This window comes from Meleagris gallopavo, chromosome 7 (genome assembly GCF_000146605.3).
Source record: "Meleagris gallopavo isolate NT-WF06-2002-E0010 breed Aviagen turkey brand Nicholas breeding stock chromosome 7, Turkey_5.1, whole genome shotgun sequence".
In the NCBI taxonomy this organism is placed as follows: domain Eukaryota; kingdom Metazoa; phylum Chordata; class Aves; order Galliformes; family Phasianidae; genus Meleagris; species Meleagris gallopavo.
In genome coordinates, this window is record NC_015017.2 from 4,208,598 (window position 1) to 4,231,011 (window position 22,414).

The 22,414-nt window shown below is 41.6% G+C and overlaps 1 protein-coding gene across 4 annotated transcripts in view; it reads left to right on the forward strand.

Annotated features, from left to right (window-relative positions):
* The window catches only part of ERBB4 (erb-b2 receptor tyrosine kinase 4), a 322,379-nt gene that overhangs the window by 280,509 nt on the left and 19,456 nt on the right, over positions 1–22,414 (forward strand). For all 4 annotated transcript variants that reach the window (XM_031554101.1, XM_031554102.1, XM_031554103.1 and 1 more), the window contains 4 exons: positions 13,998–14,153; positions 16,685–16,760; positions 18,697–18,843; positions 21,571–21,668. In XM_031554101.1, the coding sequence (XP_031409961.1) occupies positions 13,998–14,153; positions 16,685–16,760; positions 18,697–18,843; positions 21,571–21,668 (477 nt within the window). The remainder of the gene's footprint in view (positions 1–13,997; positions 14,154–16,684; positions 16,761–18,696; positions 18,844–21,570; positions 21,669–22,414) is intronic.

Here is a 22,414-nt window from a genome sequence, read left to right on the forward strand (position 1 = left end):
TTTTTTCCCCCTTTCTCGTAATTAAAACAGTAGGAATTAATGATAAACTGGGGAGGCTTGCTGTTTCTGCAGTAATGAACTGAACTACTTTGAATGGGCAAGAAAAAAGTGTTAATGCAGTGATTATTTTGGTCTGAACCAAGTCCAGCCCTGTTACAAAAGATAAAAGTATTAAACTGTATTAGACATTAAAAATTAAAAAAAAAAACAGCCAACACAAAACAGTAAACATATTGCAACTGTGAGAGTACTGCAGCTTTGATTCTAGCACTCAGCTGATTACAACAGAAAATGTGACAACTTTCAAAATCATTAAGCATTCTAAATGACCTTACGTGAGGTCTCTTGAAAACTGAGGACACAGCTCTTTGTCAAATTCACCTTCTTTTGTTTCCCTTCCCATTTTCTGTTCTGTTATTGTGTTTTTGTTTTTTTTTCCTTCTGCTTAGGACCTTCTAAATCTATTCTGCTGGCTATTACTGGAAAGCATTCCTTTAGCCAAATCAGTTCTGCAAAAGCTGGGCAGGTCCCCACCTCTGGCCCTTCCTTTGCCATTTGTTTAGCTTTCACCATTTTCAAAGGGCCTGAAGCACCTTGCAGAATGACTAGCTGCAGGGCTTCCTGCTGCAGAAAATACAACTGGATGGAAAGAGTCTAGATATTCAAGGTAGGAAAATAAATTTGGGAGAATTTAGGAGAATAAAGTTGGGAGAAATGATCACCCCATCTGTGTTATCGGAGCTGGAAACAGCCGTTAACTATGAAATTTGGCTTCGTGTTTGAGAAATCCTACACCTTTTGGCATCTCAGACAGTTCTTGCGCAACCGTTTTTCCTTCTGTCTCTGAAAAAATACTCTTGACTCCTCTCCCGAGAGCAGTGTTTCCCATTGTGTCATGGTGCTTTGCATCCTCAGGGAGGTGCAAACTGAACACAAGGAATTTCTGATTTACCCAGTCTGCCACAAATTGAGGTCTCCTATGGTGTTTCCTCTGGCCTTTAGCCTGGCACCACCCACACGGCCAGTCATTCAAATGATTCTTTCTCCTCCTCCTGCCTGGATCTCAGACTCCAATGTAAAGTGAACTAGTGAAACAATGTAATGATGTAAACAAATACTTCAGTATTGGCTTGGGATTGTATTTTCATCACTGAAATACAGCTTCTGAGCTCTGTGGGCTTAGGAGATATAAATTGGAAACAGTATGAATACTGCAGTATAAATTATAATAGATTTGAAAGACAAACTTAGCTTCTAGACCTTTCAAGAAGTTTGAGTCAATCATTTGGAGAGTATCATTATTCTAAGGCTGCTTGCACATCCACCCTCTTGCCAATCGTTGTGTTGTAAGCCGTCATTCCTCCAGATATTCTGCAGACTCTAGCTCTCGTCACATTTTGAGATTTGCTGCTTTCTCTCTGAAGGAAAATGAAAGTCTGGATGATCCCGCAAGCAGGGTGAAAGCATGCCCTGAATTCTCATAGGCCGTTGGGCAAATAAGAAATGAACCCCAAAGTACTTTTAATACCAGAATTTTTTAAGTAAACATTGATTTTGTTTATTTTTTTTTAGAGAGAGCTTTTTATGTTCGGCAGTATTGTCTGTTAAGGTTGGATGTAATTACCCAGTGTAGCGAGATGTGAAGTCATCTGTAGGATAGGTGTGTTGCTCTCTCTTCTGAATTACTGAGGGATTTGCTGCTTTGAAGGGCTGGCTGCTGGGGAATTACAGCATTACTGCACTCGCTGTGAAAGATCAGAGAGCTGTCTCTGTTAAAAACAATAATAACATTGGATGCTGCCCAAGCTTGCTAGCCTAGATCTAACAGGTGAGCTGGTGGACTAGCCTGTGATCCATAGATCCTCCAGCATGGCCTCTCTCCTGAACAGTAGCTCCCAGTTCAGATGAAGCAGATGGAAGTTACCAGAGCCACACAGGTATGCTGTCCATAACGTAAGGCCCAAAGGGTGTTTGTGTAGTTCAGACTTCTTCTCTGAAACAGGGCTAGATGGTTATTTTGAATCTCCTTTAAAAAAAAGGAATGTGTAAGGGCTGGAGTTTTCTTAAAACTTCTTAGGCTTAGCCTAGTTTTCTCTGGAAATTAGCCTCATTGCAACCTCAATATCTGTCTTCAGTTTCCTTTGCAATAACTTTTTAAAATGTTGGTTGAATTTATTCAGATTTGACAGAGGATAAAAGGTCTCAAAGATATTATCCTTGTATGAGTTTCATAAAAACAGGCATATAGATAGATGAGGCTATGATTAGTATTCCTGCTAAAGGCAAGATAGGCACTGTAGGCTCAACATCATTATTAAACAGCTGAGAGTCAATGTGGGAGAATCACATTGAAAACCAACTTCTGGGTTATCTCAGAGAGTCTTTTGCCTGCTCCTCCTTCCACTTCTTTTTCTTCCCAGATAGCACAGGTAGACATCCAGGTGGGTTTTGAGTATATCCAAAGAAGAAGACTCCACAACATCTCTGGGCAGCCTGTTCTACTGCTCTGACTCTCTGACAGTGAAGCACTTCCATGCTTTAGTATGGAACTTCCAGTTTCTACCCATTGCCCCTTGTTCTACTGTTGATTGCCATTGCTGATTAGGAGTCCACTCCCATTAACCTGACCTCTGCACTTTAGATGTTTGTAAACAGCTATGAGATCCCCTCTCAGCCTTTTCCTAAAGAAAGATGCTCCTTGACCCCATTAGTAGCATTTCTGCAACTGTCCTTTCACATTGATATCCTATGGACAACCATCCCAGCACCTGCTCCCTGGCATAGCTTTTAGACTAGTAGGTTTAGTTCAGCAGTTTTAGTCTTGATAAGTGTGTATGTATAATCAATGGATATACAAATGGCGTGTGTGTATATATATATATATTTATCTATCTATCTCCAGGAGCTTGGCTAATATAATTGTTATATTGGAGTAAGGAGAAAAAGTCACTCACCATATCCTGGGCTTGCAAGATGGACTCCAGTGAACCAGATCTCCAGAGATCATGCTTTCACCTGTGCTCCCATGGCTGACTCATTGCTTGCCTCAGGTGATTAATCAGAGGTTCAGGCCGTGATTCAGCAGTCCCATACAGTATGTAAATAGGATTGTATTTTTTCCTCTGATAGAACTTCACGGAATTTGTGATCAATGAGGCCCCCTGGAGCTCCTTAGAAAAACAGTTTTATGAGCAGTAGAACTGCTGAGAGCTGGTTGCCTATGATTTATGTCTTATGATTAGGTTATCTAGAATTTAATATGTTCTTAGTGCTAGTTAAAGTATCTCCAATAATGTCTCTCTCTTACGTGAAGTCTCTAGAGCCCAAGAAAGACTGCAAATGCAATAGCAGAGAAATTGTTACAGTCTTTCTCCCGTACTTGCCTATCCACTTTCAGGAATCTCATAAGAATGCAAAACTTTGGGACACTGTAGTGCCAAATAAGGCTGAAAGCCATCAAAGGCATTGAAAATTCCTGGAGAGGGGCAGTCAGAACAACATGTGCACACACACCATGATGGCACCAGTCTCGTTCCTTAGGGAGTTGAGCTAGAAGTAAATCAAATGGGGAAAAAATCATAAACATGGATACATAATTCAAATGAAAATAGATAATGGTCAGTTCTGAGTTCTGCTGGTAGGAAGGAATGCAGTGTCTGCATCCCGTCATAACCCATTGCTGTGACCATTAGTGGATGGCTTTGAGAAGCTGTTGGTACTGTTCATTGTGTGTGTGTTTGGCTAGAAATTAATAAATGAGTTCTAGTATTCCTAGAGTCTGGGATTGGAGATGTGTATACGACCTGTGCTGTGTGCACTGATGTGTTGAAAGTGATTTTGTTAGTGGTGCAGTTTGGGGGAGGCGTGTGTGTTTTCTAAAGAGGCAGAGCTAGAATTATATATGGGTGAGTTCTGAGCTCTAGTAATAATCTTAAGGGCAAGAAGCCAGTTGATAGGTGTGCATACGTGATCCCAGGCATCCTCAGTTATCTCAGTGCCTCAGGAAAAGAAGCTCTTGCCATTACGATCCATGGCACCTGTGACTGTGCAGCATTTATTGATGTGGTTTTCTTATGCTTTCCTCGGTGACAGCTTGGTTCTCTCTGCCATGTGCCTAAAGAACTCTCAATGTAAAGACCTTTTTAAAGGTATTTCTGTTTGGGGGGTCATGTTGTGCTTTTGCCTGTGTTTTAATCAATGTGTTTCAGTCAAGATACAGAAACAGTTTAAGCCTGGTGCCTGTTAGTTTTAATTGAAGGGGAAAAAATAAACCAGCATGTTTGGGTCCTTGGGGAAATGGTGAGTTTCTGCAGCTGAGCCTTCAAGCCACCTAAGCAGTTTGAGAGAGAGGGAGGTAATGTGAGCGTGGCAGTCAAGAAGCAGAGTTAGGGCTGAAAAATTGCAGCCAGGAGGGAAATGGGAGCTGTGTAGAGATTTCCTGTGTATTTGGGTCTCATGCACTTGAAACAAAATTAGTGAGACTTTTTTACTCACCATGAAAATTTGATTGTAAGCAGATCTTTCTTTGAGTCTGCTCATTTCAGTACTTAAATACTTATCAAAGAAGCTTCATGTAAAATGATTGTGGCTGTATGGCAGACTGGCAGTGCAGGGGCATGGCAGTGCAGGGGCATGGCAGTGCTGCTGCAGAACTGCAGAAGGAGAGGGGACAGCTAGTGTTAGCAGCTTAGTGCCCACGAGGTCCTCTTGACAGGATAGAGGAAGAAGGTGATTCCTGTTAAAAGGCCCAGGATATGCAGACTCTGTAGACAGGTATAGCAGTTTGTCATCATAAATCAAATTCTCAGCTGAGGTTTAGAATGAATGGCAGAAGGCATGGCTTTACAGCTAGGGAGAAAGGTGAAATATGACTCTTTGCAGTCTTCTAAAATTTGGGACTCCAGAGGAGCCCAAAGGAGCTAGATTTCCTTTGCTTCCCTATTGAATTCCTTTGCCAATGATTTAAAAATATTTCAGTGTGCTTAGCAGTATGGAGCCTGGTGCTTTGTGATGGTAAGAGCACTGACCAGGGCTTAAACCTGCCTCTGCTGCAATTAATTGGAAAGCTGCCTTTAAGTTTAGGGAGCCAGGAACTAAGTGTTAATATACTCTGAGAGTTACTAGCTGTGGAAATGCACCTGCCCCGATTTCTCTTTGTTCTTCTCAGGTCACCTGTTTCAGCTCAACAACTCTCAAATTTCCAATCTATTCACCCACCCACATGCTGAAATCTTAAGATGTCAAAGTCACGAGTTGTCTTTCTTTTCGAATAAATTATGGCATCCATGACTCCTGAAACGACTTGACAAAAACATGGCTTTAACTGAAGTACCTGCTATAGCCAGGAGGTTGCAGAGATCAGCTGAAGGAGCCAGTTCTCACTCTCTCAGAAGTTTCTTAAAGCTGGGAACCAAAATCTCCAGTGCTGTGTTTAACATTAAACCTGAATGGGCTTTGAAATTTGAATTTAGATGTTTTCTAGGACATAGGCAGTTTGGGTTTGGGGATATTTTGGAAGGTTTTTTATGTTTACAAGATCAGAAATATGGTCTGCTGGTAAAACTGTAGGCCCGCTCTTCAGAATGGGTGAAGCAATGTACAGCATCAAGCATTAGTGCCATCTGTGCTCCGTAATGGTCTGAGTCATTCTGCTTTCCTGTAGGGTAAAAGCGTGCTTGACTTGGTGTGAGTGACACATACATGGTAGAGTAACATGAGGGCTCCTCTAGCCTTGCTTTGGACGCATTACCCCTACACAACCATGGAGTAGATCTTGCTGTCTAGCTAGAGCTGAGCTAGCATGCAGAGAAGCAAGGAAAGGCGCCGGTCGCACATCCCCATGCAGCAGGCAGTGATCAACAGACCTTTCCTTCACAAGTGCAAAGTCACCGTGCCTGGCTTTCATAAGCTTAAGAAGCATCCAGCCATTTCATACCTTTCTTGATAAATCATCTGCTATAAACATCCTCCTCAGGATCCCAGAGTGAAAAATGACAAGCTCCTTGCAGTGATCAGCCCCACACAAAGGATGCTCGGGCTGAGCGCACATAACTCACAGGGCATGGGAGCAGTTTGACTCACACTCTGTGGGCTCTCACTGTCAACACAGCGATGCTGTGAACCATTAATAATAATGTGACATTTTAGCTGGGGGCAAATATCTGTCTATTGAAACCAAATTTCTGTCTTCCACTCACCCCATCCTAGCATTCATCTGGATTTATTGAATAATATTAATGGATTATTTAGAAGTTTTCTCCAGCCACTATCAGATAGCACACTCTGTTTACATTGCTGGCCTCTCCTCTTCTGTCAGCTGTCATAAGCTTCTCAATTAGAAAAGAAAAAAAAAATAGTACGGAATAGGTAACCATGGTTACCTATGATGTGGGTTTTTAAGAAGTGCTCAGAAACCTACTGGCAACAGAGTTTGGAAGTTCAAAGCTTTAATTTATTCAAGAACTCACTTGAATCAGAGTATCAAAAGCATTTGGAATAAATTCAGACCATTTTCTTTTGTAAAACAACATTGCAATCCTAAGCAGAAGCCCTCATAGAGAGTAGCCTGACCGCTTGCTGTGCTCATGTGAGAAGAAAACAGTATCAGGAGGGGAGTAAGCATGCCCTCGTCCCACTTTTCTCCTATAGAGCCTGGTGACCCTTGCAATGGAATAGCTTGTGAAGATGATGGCTTCCTAGAGAAGCAGCCCTTCCATTCTGTTGGGTACCTGTTTACACAGAAAGGATACCTTCAGAAGTGGTCGTGCAGAGCACTGAAGCAGTGTGTGCTTTGGGGGCGTCTCTCAAGCCAAGGAGCCAGCCTCAGAAATTCAGCTCCAGCCATGATGGCTGCTGAGGTAAAAAAGTCACTGGGGCTTTATTTAATAATACTGTGTAATGCCAAAAGGTCTCAAATGGGCCAAAAGTGCCCTATGAAACATGCGGCTTAAGAATTAAAAAAAAAAAATTACCTCTGTTAAGTATTTCACTGGGATTGTGTATGTATTTGCTTTTTGCAAAGCCAGGAACTACTGTGTGCTGCTGTTAAAGGATTTTCATCTGAGCACACAAGGTACCAGCAACCACAGCGTTCCCTGTGTGCTCAATAGAAGGGAAAATAAGTAGTTCAGCTGCCCAAAACACGGCATTCTGGTTTGGAGAAGTGAGAATACACTCCAGAGATTTGAATTTAGGATTGCAGGGGGGTCTGAGCCAGCACAATGGCTGCTCACCTCAGTCACATTTTAAAATGCCATAAGCTTGTAAGCTTAATTCTCATCTTTGTGTTCGCTCTCTCTTTATGAATCACGTCTTTGGAATAGCCTGCATTTGTCCTGTGCTCAGCAGTGCAGTAAATCCGGCTCTAGGACTCCTAATTCTGGATCAGGTATAATGCAGCAGGTGCATGGTGCAGAGCAGAGGCCTGATGGAGAATTTTTTTCCCAAAGAAAGTTTGTTCTTTTGATGGGTAATGAACCTGTTTATATTGTCACAAGTATCATGTGTTCTCCTGTGATTGTAATGAAGCCAGGTCATTTCAACCTTGTGCTTCTGCTGGGTCAACCAAGGTGTGATTGCACTTGTGAGCAGAAAGAATAGAGAGGTAGGACTAACCTGTGTATAGAATGTCACTGCGAGGTCTTTTCATGACAGAACTTGCTTGAGTTAGGTGCCCAGGTGTATTTACACTGGCTGCCTTTCCATTGGGGTAATAATCCAGCTGCACTGGCATTTTCTTTCCTAAGTCAAGTACATAGAGTTTCTGATTGCTTTTCTGTGGTGTGAACTCTGTAGTCTACAGCCCATTTAGCAAAAGCTGCTACAGGACTGAGAAGAGGAGAGCTGGCCACATGGACAGGTTCAAAGGGACTGGATGAAAATCCAACCAGTTGTGTTAGCTCTGTGTCCTAAGGATGCATCTAAAGACTGGAGGTAAAAGCACCGTGAGCCCAACATATGACCTGTCACACACAAATAGCACATTACTTCAAATTAAAGTGAATTACAGAGAAAATAGCATTGGGAGAGAGAGGGATCAAGGGATCAGGAGAGGGGAAGAGGTATCTTACATCACACAAGCTTCCTTTGTCTGCCCTGTAAAATCCAAAACAGATGAACTCCCAAGTACTTGGTGTTATACAGCACAGCCTGGGGTGCAGAGATGAACCTTGCCAGCTTTATCTGAGTTGGCTGAACTCAGATATTTTCAGTAATGTGGTGGAGAAGCACATAGCACAAGGTGCCAGTCCCCTGCCCAGTCTGTCAGCTTTCGACTGAAGCTGTTAGCACCCCTCACTTTCTCTGCACTGTGAGGATGGCCTTCAGCCCCAGCTTTGCAACCGTACATACAGAACGAATCACACCTCTGCAGCTGAGTCAGTGAATTTCAGAGCGGTGTCAGTTTTTCCCTCCCACAGCTATCTCTGGAGTAACAGCTACTTAGATGATTCTGGTTGCTCATGACAACAAAGGGCACCGCGTTTTCCTTGAAAGTGTATTTAGCCCTGGGTAAAATTATACTTTTTTCATGGAGTGAGCAGGGGAAAGATGATCATTTCAAGCTTTCTGTAGTAGTCCTGATATTAAGCTAACCTCAAGTTATTAGGATGAAAAGAGGGCAGTCTCCATGCTTGGAGATTAATGTCCGTGAGATTCGAGCTGGGCTTGAAATGTTCTTGTTCACATGCCTGTTTAATGAACCTGCCATGTGTGCTGGCTTTGGTGGGTGGAAGTCATTACCGAAAAAAAGGTAGTTTGTTCTTAATTTCTTTATGCTGCTGAAGATGGTTTAAGATCAACATTCCCTCTATTTAGAGAGAAAATAATATTCACTGTAGAAACAGCAAAAAGTCCCACTGCAAAAGTATTTACAGCGCATCTGGCCACTAGTATTGCTACAGTTCTTGGGGCAGGTCAAGCTGGTTATACTCATTGCTTTTAATTTGAACTGTCTGGCAGAATTAAGTCTTGCATCTTGCAAAGACATATGCATATACTTTAGTTAGTGATTCAACACAGTTTCAGTTCATTTCTGGTAATTATCCCAAAGGGATTTTGCATTCAGTGAAAATATGTACCTGCTTAAATTCTGTCCTGAGTAATGAATAATCTTTTTCCTGAAATGAGGTACAGAAGCCTAATGGAAAGAGCTCTCAGACAAGGCTCAGTTGATTTGGAGAGCTGGACGTTCCCTGAGCAGCAATCACAACCTTTGAAAGGAATCCAGAAGCATCCTCAGCTGGGCGTGGGACTAAGGAAAGTCCAGGAGAGTGCAAGAAAGCAAAAAAATAGCAGCTGAAGCACTCTGTGCTTGCAGTGCTCAGCCCTGTGAGGTGTACAAATGGACAGTGTGCTCAAAAAACTGCCTCAGGAACTGGGAGACAAATGGCAGCTGCAGAAAGTAATGCTAGCGATAAAGTAAGAAAACAGCAAATTGTGACCACATCTTAAAGGCAAGACATCCCAGAGAACAAAGCCATAACTTCTCAGAAAAGCTTCCGTTTGCCTTTTTTTTTTTTTTAAATACTTTCGTTCTTTTCATTCCAATGCTGCTCTGGTGATCATCTTGTGCTGATACCTGCAGTCCTGGAAGTCCTCATACTTTATGATCCAAGGTGATACTTCCTGCTGCAGTGCAGCATTTGGTTGGGGGAGAAAGCTGTCCCCTCTTATTTTCTTCTGGCTTCCCTTGTTTTTTTTGATACACAGTCTATTTTTCAGTGTCCCACCTCAGTTTGTTGCCATCATGCAGTACCTCGTTTTCTGGTCTGTCATTTTTCTGGTGAGAATCCTAGAATGGCCTGGTTTGAAAAGGACCACAATGCTCATCTAGTTCCAACCCCCTGCTATGTGCAGGGTCACCAACCAGCAGACCAGGCTGCCCAGAGCCACATCCAGCCTGGCCTTGAATGCCTCCAGGGATGAGGCATCCACAACCTCACTGGACAACAGAAGAAGAGCAGGACCATACCAGGTCTGTCTGTCCAAACTCCCAGAGGCTTCACAAACAATCCATAATAGCAGTCTTTATTCTTCTACATCTGTTACTCACTGTCTAGTCAACACGGTTGTTTCTATTCCATGTTATCCCTAGCCAAGTTGGAGAGTAATTCATTGGGCAGAGAGCAGGCGTCACTTCAGCTAGTTTTCCCAAAGGTTTATTTCCTCAGGTTATTACATAAAAAACTATGGAGGCTGCAGAATGACAGAAAGGAAATTCTTGCTGGAGTTGATTTCCTAGTAGGCATTTAGATATTTCGTGTCCACCTCCCATCACTGAACAAAGCTGCCTTTGCTTAACACCTGATTTTCTAACTCTCAGCACTGTTCGTAGTCACCCTGATGCTGTGTGGAACACATGGGCAGGCAGAGCGGGTCAATAACAGTACGGGAAAAGACGAAAGACCTTTAACACAAATTGAGCCATTTATTTATGAGGCTGCCCAGAGAGGTTGTGGGTGCCCCATCCCTACAGGTGTTCAAGGCCAGTTTGGATGGGGCTCTGGGCAACCTGGTCTAGTATTAAATGTAGAGGTTGGAGATTCGTGATCCTTGAGGTCCCTTCCAACCCGGGCCATTCTGTGATTCTGTGACACATACAAACACCCTTGCCAAGACTTCCATGTGTGTTTGTGCAAGGTGAATCTACATTCCCACAGCTGCATGATTAGGTGAAGAGGAGTCTGGGCTGCAGGCAGTTGTGATGCCACGTATTTCTAGGTGAGGATTTGTACAGCACCGGTTTGTCATTGTGCGTGACTCTGGCTGAGGATAAGGGATGCAGCTGAGGAAGATAAAAGGCTATTCCTTGCTCAGACTGCAATTCCAAACGGACTTTCTCAACTTATCAGCATTACAGCTGTTTGCGGTGGCTGTTTGACTTCTTAATAGCATTAAGCGCTGATTCCAAGGGTGACTGTATGTTAAGGGATCCTAGAGGTAATTGCATTTCTAACGACATTCTGTGCCAAGAAACCTCTTTCCTGACTGTGATGAAGAAGTGTCAGTTGTGTGAGGTGAATCGGGGCTCAAAGATGACGGGATGAATGATCCTTGATGACTTACTGCTGAATTTCCTCCTCTTGGTGACTTGAGCATCAAGTCCCACCCTACTGTGGGTATTCCCATTAGGTAATCGGAGGTGTGACATTTATTGCTGTCTGGACATTTGATACGTTAAGATTTAATGAGATCTGCTTAGCTTTAACTTGGACACATCAAGTCTTGAGAAGTTTTGTCTCTCTAGCCTCGCAGATCACTCTGCAAACGGCACAGCATGAGGGTCTTTTGGATAAGGCTGTAAAGTGTCATTAGTACAAGCCGATCCCTTTCCATTGGTCAGGGTCTAAGGTTACTTGCAGCTCTCCTAAAATGCCTTCTTGGCATTTGAACAGGGGCTTGTTGGGTGGTGGAGATACCAGCTGTGTAATGCTGAGGGTATTTTTTCATTAACGTGTCTCTGCGTCATGTAAAAGGATTAGATTTAGAGAGAACTCTTTTCCTGCCAGCTTTGAAAATGCCTTCAAATGATGCTTCTTGGCGTAGTGTGTGTTTTGACACTTGCTACAGTGAATAGTGTAGGCTTCCTGTTTTTAGATTGTTTCCATTCTGCTTGTATAATCTCGCTTATTGAAAACAAATATAGATATACCTTTTCTCTCATATTTACACCATCCACCTTCAGAACTTGTTGATAGGATATCAGGAAAATCAAACATGCTCACACAGAGTATTCCTAAGAGCATTTACATTTCTGCAGGTCACGGACCTCCATAGGATTTTGTAGCTGTCAACCCTACACAGCTTGTTTTTAGCTTTGCAGATAATACAGGTGGGAAAAAGCCCTGAGAAGCTTGTTTGACAGAGGTGAGGTAAACTGAAAGGATAATGATACAGAGATTCTATTCTGAATAGAAAAAAGAAAACCAAGTGTGGTGTTGGGTAGGAATATAATTTAGGCTGCCAGTGAGAAATCTTTCAACTTGATAACACAGCTTGAGATTAAGCTGAATAAAATGTAATTTTTTGAAGAAAATATTGAATGATGGTGTAAGGTTGAGATGAATGAGAAGAATAAACAGTCAAATGTCCTTAAGTGTTATTCTCCATGTTTGGAAATTAAGTATGTAAGGGAGGTAAAGTCAGACTAAGAAGGCATGGTGAAGGGCTGGCAGTGCCTTGGAAGCTCTTTCTGATAGCTGCTGTCACAGATGTGGTTTTATAAAGCTACTTTTGTGGCCGTTGTTCCTCCGTTACGCTGCCATTGCTTTTGGATTGTGCGGCCTCCTTCTGGTTGGACGTCTCCAGTTGGTAATCATTTTGCTAAGCACGGTGCCTCTGCTTTCGTGATGTGTTTGTTGTTGTGTGACACGCACAGTTGGTTGACCTCTGAGATTTATTTGTCCTTTTCTGACAGGTTTTAATTTGATATCAAAAATCGTTACCCTTTCAAAGACCCAGATTTCCAATGTTCACTGGCCAAAATCATTGGCTTGCAATTGGCAGGAGGGTGTGCTTGCTGCAGCTAGCAGTGCTTTTAAAAATCATTCAATCTGCTCTGTGCCAAAGAGTCCCTGTGTCTCCTATAAAGCCACCTTCATGTTGACTGCAGCAAAGCCCACCATGTTAGAAGTGAAACAGTGTTTATGCCAAATGCTCTCCCACACATTTTCAAATCTTTTAGTAGTGTTGGCACTGAAATCTTTTGCCTAAATGCCAGAGCAGTTCAGAGCTCCACTTGATGCTTTTTGTAAAGAAATCAAGAAACCACTGCATTCTGGCCCAGTCACCACAAGCAGTGGCTCACTCATAGGCACTGTCCTCCTGATATCTGTAGGGTAGGCACTTGTGGGCTTCTTACTCCGTTAGAGAATAAAATCTAGCCCATAAGGCTGAGTAATATGGTTGTTTTAATGACTGCCTGTGGCTCACTGAATTATCGTCTGTATCATGGGCTAATATGATCTCTTTGGTATTTAACGATGACTTTTTTAAAATTACCATATATATTATATGGAGAGAGCTAATATATTAAGAGATACTGTAAGGGTAATTATCAAGTGTATAATTTCATCTCTAGGTTCTTATAATGACGGTTAATGTCATAAATGGCTTTTAATAAAATTACAGGCTTGTAACCCTGCTTGACTATCCTTTACATGTCATATAATTAGTAAAACCAAGCTGTGGTGTTCATCTCAGTGTCAGAAAACATCATGTGAACTTCAATACTGATGGTAAACGGTTGGTCTCTCATCAAAGTTAAGAAAAAAAAAGGTTAGAATTAGGTAGTCTGATCATATATTACCTATTTTTAAAGGCAGCTGGATGGGCTTGATAACAAAAGTACTTGTAGCAGAACATGTTCATTAAAAAAAAAAACAAAAAAACCCACACACACACAAAAATACAGCTATTGACCTAATGACTTACTGTAACTACACATGCAAAATGAGAAGGGAGTGAAAAGGCAAGTGGATTGCAGCCCGTGGAATAAGGAATTGTTTTCCCTCTAATCCACTGAGGGTACTGAGAACTCGTGTCCAGCTTCAGGTACTTGGAGATGAATTCCTTGTCTTGAACTGAGGATAGTTGCCCAGAACTTAGGAGATTTGGGATTGTTTTCCCATCTGGCCAAATTTCTCTCAGGCTTTGACTAAGTTGCTTAATCCTTCTGCTCTTTAGATTTCCTGTCTGAATACTTATTTTCTTTGTCTCACCTTTCCAGATTTTAAACTTGCTGGAGCAAAGTATTGATGGTTGGGTTTGGGTTTTTTTTTTTTTAATTATTTTTTCCTTTGGCAAGTACTATTAAATGGTTCAAATTGGAAAGAACCTCAGGGTTCCCACTCCTGCTCACAGCAAGGGCAACGCTCAACTTCTGCCCTTGAGACCTTTTTTCTTACTGTGAATAGTATTAAGGGAACCAGATCTTACAAGTTCTAACAACCAAACATGTAAGACTCATTAAGGTTATTCCACTGTTCTTCATCCTTCAGGGAATGATGTACCTGGAAGAGAGAAGACTTGTGCACCGGGACTTGGCAGCCCGCAATGTCTTGGTGAAATCACCAAACCATGTGAAGATCACCGATTTTGGCCTGGCCAGACTTCTGGAGGGGGATGAGAAGGAGTATAATGCTGATGGAGGGAAGGTGAGTATTGAAATGTCTGGAAGTGCGTGCATCACACTACAGATGTCCTGAAGTTATTTGTCACGACAGTGTATCTTTATGGGGCACTGTCTTTGGAAGAACTCTGTCAGTGCCTTAGCAAAGCCCTGCCTGTTGGCAGTGAGCTGCAAGTGTGAAAACTACTCATTTGTCCTTAGTGAGCTTCTCCAAGTCCTGAAATAAAATTGCCAGAGCCGTTTCCACACTCAGGGTTAGCTTTTGCTCATACGTTCCATTTTGTGTTCTGTTTTGAAGAATTCTGAAGTTAATTCAATGAGAAAAATTCTCCAAAAAATAATCAGGAAGAGCATAGACCACGCTTTTATCTGTAGTATGCATGAGAGTTGATATGTGCTCAGCAGAGAGCCACCCCTTCTTTGACCACGAAAGAGCCTGGGTATGCTATTTCTCACATCCAGGTCCCCAGTACCACGCTGAGTGCCAGGCCACTAAATAGCTTGCTTCAGGATAATCTTGAAACCAGACACTTTTCTTTATTACTTTTCAGCACACAGCAGAACTTCCATACGGTGCCTCACCCCATTTTTAATGCTTTCAGATTAATGCATTATACAATTTAGAAGGCTGAAAGTGCACACTGCTGCCAGCTGCTCACTCAACATTTTGAAATTCCACATTTCAACCTGTCATGAAATCCCAAGGGGTTCTGACTCTCCTGTCATTCCTTTTCCTGAGCGTTCAGTTTGCTTTCTGTCTTTTTGCTATCTGTGTTTTTCTGTGCTCACTTACGCCCTTGTCTGTGAAAAACAGCTGTTGCCAATGTGTTTCTCTCCTGGATGGTCTGCTGTCTTATTTGTGTGGCTGCTGCCCTTGGCAGCTGTTGCATGGATGACATCAGTGTTTTGGTCAATAAGGTGAAGAGTTTGAAAGGAGTCACCAATGCTTCCCCATTTTGCCCAGTAAAGAGACCTGTTGTTAGGGAAGGTGGAGTTTTAGCATTCTTCCCTGATGCGTTCAGTTCTCTCATCCCTTCTTCAGTAACCTCATCTCTTGCCTCCCTCAGTCAGTGAATGGCAGAACAGGAGCTGGTCCTTGCAAACCAGCTGTTTCCTGCAGCTATGAGGTTGTGTCTTGGATTTGCAAGGCCAGTCGTGGGAGTTCTGGAGCCCTATTTACACACCACTTGACACTTCCCAATTTCACAGAAACGTCCTGTTAATTGTAGAAAAGGTTTGCCATTTAGCATTGTGCTGTTAGCATGCTAAGAGAGATTCTGTTCAGTTTCCATCCTTAGAGATTTTCAGGGCCAAACTGGATAAAGCCCTCGATCTGATCTCATAGCTGACCCTGCTCAGAGCCTGAGGTTGAGCTAGGGACCACCTGAGGACCCTTCCAGGCTGAGTTATCCCCAGTTAACAATGTAACTTTGCTCCCTAAGCGGTTCCAGGTTGAAACAAGGCTATCATGTTTAATGGAAACGAAAGCAGTACACTTCTGCAGGAGGAGGAGGATGAACTGTCTTTGCAAGTACGAAGCCAACCATTAGCAGAGTGCTATTTTTGCCATAACTGTATAGATTATGTTCATTAGTCAACTTCCTGGAAGGTATTTTCATAGGAGTTTGAACGAAGACACATCCTCTGCTTTTACACCCACCATCTGTTCAGATTTTGTGTGCAGCTACATCTCTGCTCAGTTTATTCCACTATATTTTCCATAGTTCCAAATCAGAGGGGACCCATACAAGTCCCTGCCAGGTAAGATTCACTTAAATGTCTGTCCATTAGAAATTAATGGACTTCAACACTGTGCCTCCAAAGCCCTCCTCAGAAACAGAAAACACCAGAATTCTCATCATAACACCATCTCCAGAGAGAGAACCCTAATTCCAAACTGAGGTTTGTGTTTGCCTACACTCTCTTCTATCAGGAAAGAGAGAAGCACCCCTCAATGATGATTCACAGCCCAAGGCTATCTTGAGACTTTAGACTTGCTTTCTGGAGCAACTGTTCTCACTGCAATAATGATACAGACAACTGGGAGGGCTGAGTTCTTAATGAATATCACAAGTTAGAAATTAAGCACAGTAAATCCTCCCTGTTGCCTGTTTACACTGATTATCGTTATTATATGGACTATGAAGTATTATGGACATGGCATTATTAACTAGTCTCATTAGAGAGCAGTCAGGGACTTCTGCCTTCCACTTTCTACTGCACTTCAGATTTAGGGGGATCAGATGGAATTTTTGCAGTTATCCCAACTTCACTCAAGCATGATGAAAAGTGAGTCGTTCCATTCTGCCCAAATCAGTGAAATTTGGGTGGTATGACAAATTCTGCTGGTTCTACTGGTTTGTGTTTCTCAGTGAGCCCAAGTCCCATTTTAGAGGGCAGGAACAACTATTTATTTTGGTGTTCGATGTTGCTGCTTTTTTTCCAAGCTTGCAGTTGAAAAAGGAAATGGAGAGGAAGCTGCTGTCTACATATAGGATCCAGCTTATTGTTTTAATATTGTATTTGTAAGGTTACATTTCTCTCATCTTTCCTTAGATGCCAATTAAGTGGATGGCTCTGGAGTGTATACACTACAGGAAATTTACCCATCAGAGCGATGTCTGGAGCTACGGTAAACCTTCACGATTAGTTTAAAAACGTGTCTCTTGTCATGCATTAAACCAAGTTGTGTTACTGTGATACCAGTGTCTTCTCTTAGAGAGGTTAATTCCAGTGGCTTTTGCTCTTAACTTTTTTTAACGTGTAGCTCAAGCAGCAGTTGTGACTTGTCTCCTGCCCCACTTCTCCACTCACTAAAATACATTATCATGATGTCCTTGCTGGGATGACTGCCGTAAGGTCTGGCCTGGTAGAAGTTTGCCTGATTCTTATGACAGAAGAAGGCTTCTCTCAGCTTAGCCACAGACTCATAAAAATACAGCTGCAGGTCATCATTTCTAGCAAGCAGTCCTTTGAAAAACCTTAACTATAAAAGCCACGAATGTCAAAAACTATTTTTTGGCTCATGGGAATTTCTGTACCTAGAATCTGATAAAAGGGAATTTGTCATAATACAGAGCAAATACAGCAAGAGATAGAAGAGAAAGAGAAGTCTCTCCAAGCTAAGTAAAACAAGCGTGGGTTTAATTTCACAGGTAACTGTGGAATTGGTTAGACAGGTCAGATCATGTGGGCTCACTAAAAACATCACGTTTGAGAAATGAGATGTTTGCTTAATATTAGAAATGCTGTTGCCAAGATGAGCCACTATGTCACATGTGCTGAGCTGTCTGCTTGTTAGTGCTGTGCAGCTAATTACTAATAAAATCATCTGCACCTTTGTAAGTGGAATGTATGTAGGGCTACGGACTCCTGTTTGCATTTTCTGTTGCCATATCATTTTGAAATAACAAGGTGTACAGCTGTATTCATTACTCACTTCTACCTGTGGGTAGCAGCAAAAGACACTGTTTGCAGTGTCTGGGTAGCTGCCCTCCTCTATTCAGCTAAGAAAAATAAATGAGAACTCAATTGATCATGGAAAGCTGCTCTTTCTCGAGAAATTATGTACACCTCTATCACTTAGGAAAAAGCATTTCTCCATTTAGGAAATACATTTTAAATGCAGGAAGCCCATGATACCTCTCATCAGAAAGAACAAAAGCAAAAAAGAGGTGGCAAGTTAAAGTTATTGAATATCAGCAAAGAGGTGACTGAGGGTAAACTGAATACATGGCTTTATGGTAAGGTATTTTTGGCCATTTCTTTTCAGATTACTATAACAACTGTTGAAATATGGTTACTGATCTGGAGGCATGTTTTAAATGACCTTTGCGATAAAAATTAGGGGGAAAAAAAAACAACAACAAAAGAAACTAATGTGGGAGCAATGTTTTCAGTATTGAAGATTTGGTTTGATGACAAATTGTTACTTATGATATATGACCTTTATTTCCAGCTCTGATGCCAAAACAAATCCTATGGCTATACAAAAAGAGGATCTTGTTTTTTTTTTTTTTTTTTAAGTACAGCACTATTATAACTCAAATCCACAAGGTAATTTAAGGAAAAATAATAATACAGGTGGCTGTGAATGAGTTAGGAGGCAAAAACAGCGACACAGTACTATTCTGTGCTGTACTTCTGTGGGAAATTGATGTTCCAAGTTAGGGAACATCTACGTTTTTCCCCTAAATAATAGACTACATCAGCTATTCATTTTCTTTTTTGATATGATAAAAGAGCAAGATACATTCTTTCATTATTGCATCCATTTGCTTTCCCACTATCTATCAGTCTTAGACCTTTGTCTTCTGCCTCAAATCTATCATGCTCCTTCTTATGCCAATAAAAATGAGGGAAGGCACTCTTGTGGATTAACACTAAGTGCCGTCTCTCCGTTTGCTGGAGCTTGTTAAACGGCAGACCAGGCACAAACATTTTTACAGGCCCCGGTAACAAAGAAGAAATTCCAGTCAAGAACTGGACCGCAGTACTGAGCTGTAAGAAACCGGGAAGGAATCTGAGTAGCACAACCTCAAATACTAAGTCTCTTTTTCTCTGTCTAGGAGTCACTATCTGGGAGCTCATGACCTTTGGTGGAAAGCCATACGATGGGATCCCAACTCGAGAGATCCCAGACCTGCTGGAGAAGGGAGAGCGGTTGCCTCAGCCTCCAATATGCACTATTGATGTTTATATGGTGATGGTGAAATGTAAGTAATTGGAGCTTTTCGTATCTCTGCGTTCAGTGTGAGAGGAATACAATTTTAGAACATTTGCATGCATAGTCTCTGACAATGCCTGGTAATAGTGCAGGCAGTTTCAAAACAAAGGCTTCCCAAGATACTGTAAATTCCATTTAAATACTGTATGCACATTTTTTTTGCAATGGCAAGATACGGATTTAGCCCTGAAGGGCTGAGTTAGCTTCTTATTACTGTCAGATGGTATCTCATACTCTTTCTGTGAAGTCAAAATTGTATCATTGTTATTGTAAACCCTTGTCATTTCCATGACAATCGATTCTGATGTTAGAAAAGATAGTATTAAACATAATTATGGTACATGGATACTCAGCCAGTGAAGTCTGCAAGGAAAAATGCTGGTTGCAGATACTAAGGAAAGAAAGCAAGAATGGTTTATTGCTAGTAAAAGGATTGATTATTGCAATAGTAATAATAAAAAGTAAAATTAATATAAAAAATGATATAGAAAGGAGGTTTATCATTCTTAGACCAGTATAATAATTTATGGTTATTTGTACTTGAGCAGAAAAGGAAAACAGCTTGTGCTTGGTTTCTTCCTACCCTTTTTATCTCCAAGATACCAGCACTAGTGACTGTATTCTCCAAGGCTATGCTTCCAATTTAAAAAGAATTAAGGACATCTCTCTGGTGTTTCTGACTTAATTTAAGTGAGATTAACATACAGCTATCTCATCTGTCTTATATGGACCTTTCCCTTTTGCCTTGTACACAAAAACACAAAGAAAGAAAATAACACCAGCAGAGGTAAATAAGCCTCTTCTGAATACTGTTAGACTTAACAGCTGCCAGCAGTTCACGATGCTCATAGTGTGAACATCCTGTGTAATCCAGGGGTTTGCATTTGGAACATACAGAATTCCATCTTTTCCTTCCCCAGCCATTTGTTTAAGTATTGAGCTCTGCACTGCTCAGCTGTGGTGCAAGATTTGACCACATCTAGAGTACAGGTTGGTTTGGTTTTTGATGCGTGTTGACATTTAAGACAATAAGTATCTACCCCTATCTTAAAAAATACTGTTTTCAGGGTGGATCGATGATTGGGGAATAATATGACTCCATGAGGCAATTTAGCAAGACACTGTGGAGGAATTTTCAGTGTGGCTTAATGTCACTCAGGCTCTTCATACCAAAAACAGGCAAGATGTGAACCTCCAACAACTGCTTGGAGCCTGCCAACCCCCTTGAGAACTACAGCCAGGTAGCTGCAATAGGGATATAGAGAAGGATTTGCTTTTTAACATCAGCTTTCCATTACTACTGCGTATTGATATGAGAGCAGCTGACATTTGATTGTCTTGTGCACTATCTAGGAAAGAGTCAGTAGATCAGTTCTCCTTCATGCTCCATTCCTATCATTCCTGTCATACCGAAGTCAATTCTGTGAATCTTAACAAAGAAGCCAAATATTTAAACCAAGCTTGGTGACTTCAGGGAGGAGCCTAACGCACTAGTAGTTTTCTATTATTTATGAATAAATGTTGCAGAAGCACATGTAGAACCATTAGGAGTCCTCATATGCTCAGGCAGATCTAGGAAATAGAGGTGAAAGCTGCTTGAACTATCACAGACCTTTTAACATAAATGCATGCAGGTAGGAGTATCACGTGAATGGTACAAGGGGTTTGTGTTGCAACTTGCAAAAATACTCAAGTTGATAACATTTCTAACGAGTACAAGGCATTTGTCAGTGAATAGAAGAAACAGAAGAAGAAACAGAACAAACAGAAGAAATGACTGTTCTGGAAAGTCACAGCTAGATGTACGGATTTAGTCCTGTAATACTTGAGTGGAGTTCTTTGTAAGTTGCATTAGCTTTGTTGGATTTTTTTTTTCTCTTTTGCTTTGGTCAATTCTTCCATTAAAGGCTACAAAGGAGATAAGGCCCGCTTCGTTCTGCCTCCCTGGCAAATGAGAACATGCTCTTGGGAAGCTGCTGATAGAATCTTCCATTAGAAAAAGCTGACACTGAGATAAACTAGTTGCCAGTGGTGACTGCCTGCGCCACTTGCTTGTTTTACAGAAAGCACTAGAAGGGATTGAGAATTCTTCCTAATGAATGTTTCTGGGAGGATGGAAGACCAAAAAATTGCCCTCGAACAATTAAAATTGCATCTAATATCTCATGAGGTCTGTGTTAATGATGCAGATAAACGAAAGCAAAAACTATACCTGAAAGGTGGGATGGGAGGTCAGTCATCTTGTTCAAGTGTTGGGCAGTTCTTTGTAACGTAAGCTACTGTGGAACAGTAGTTCTGTTAGAGGAAAAAAATGTGCTTAGTAATAACTTTGTAATAAGCCCACTAGGCTGAGGTGAGATCAGGGATTAATTAAATTAGAGGTTGGACAGATCTGTAATAAAAAAACAGTCAGAGTTGACACGTAAATGGGAAAGGCAAATACAGAAAATGACATCGCCTGCTTTGGGGGTGGGGAACAGGAACTCAGAGCAAATTAAGAAATCTTTGCAGTGTAGAACATTTGGTCTCCTCTGGCCAATTCCAGATGTTCTCCATTTTAGAGTTCCACCACTTTCACCTTTCCCTATTTCCTAGGCTCCTTATCACATTTTTTCTCTAGGCCAGAATTATCAAGTACATCATTTCTCTTCAAACTTGTGCATTTTTAAAAATTGCATGCTTTCTCAGTAGCCACTTATTTTCTTGTCTTTGACAGGCTGGATGATCGATGCTGACAGTCGGCCTAAATTCAAGGAGCTGGCTGCGGAATTTTCTAGAATGGCTCGAGACCCCCAGAGGTACCTGGTAATTCAGGTAAGCAACTCTGCGACATAAAGTGGGAAGGAGGGAAGAATTCTGTCTACCAAACCAGACTATTAGGAGGATTGCTTTTGAACCTTTTAATGTCAGAGCATTCTTGAAGTTAAAAAGCAGATGTAATGACTGATAATGTAGACTGCTGACAAACCTAACTCTACCTGCTCCACATCACTGGGTATGGTGTGAGGGTAAATCCACCTGGTCATTAGCTTCACACAGAAGTAAGAGTTCCTGGCTGAAGGTTATCCAGGATAACAGGTTACTGCTTCCATGCCATGGTCTCACCCTACAGTGTTTCAGTGTAGTGTGTAGACATGCTAACCTGCTCATGGCATCTTAATGCAATGTACAAACACAGACTAATCTCTACAGCTTAAATTTATTTGAAAAGTTAAACATTGGTCAAGAGGAACTGGGTATTTCCCACTGCACTAAACGGTAAGTCCAGCTGTTTCAAGAGACTCTGGAAAAGTTCAGTTTGATTATATTACTTAATTAGACAGGACATTCCCACATTCTGAATATCTCTTCCCTTTCTTCTCTCCCTTCTTACAACCACATATAGTTGTATAATCAACGGATATACAGATGGTATACATATATCTAGGAGCTTGGCTAATATAATTTATATTGGAGTAATGAGAGAAAGTCACTCACCCCATCCTGGGCTCACAAGATGAACTCCAGTAGAACAGACCTCCAGAGAGATCCTTCCCCACTGGCAGTCAGCTCTTAAATGG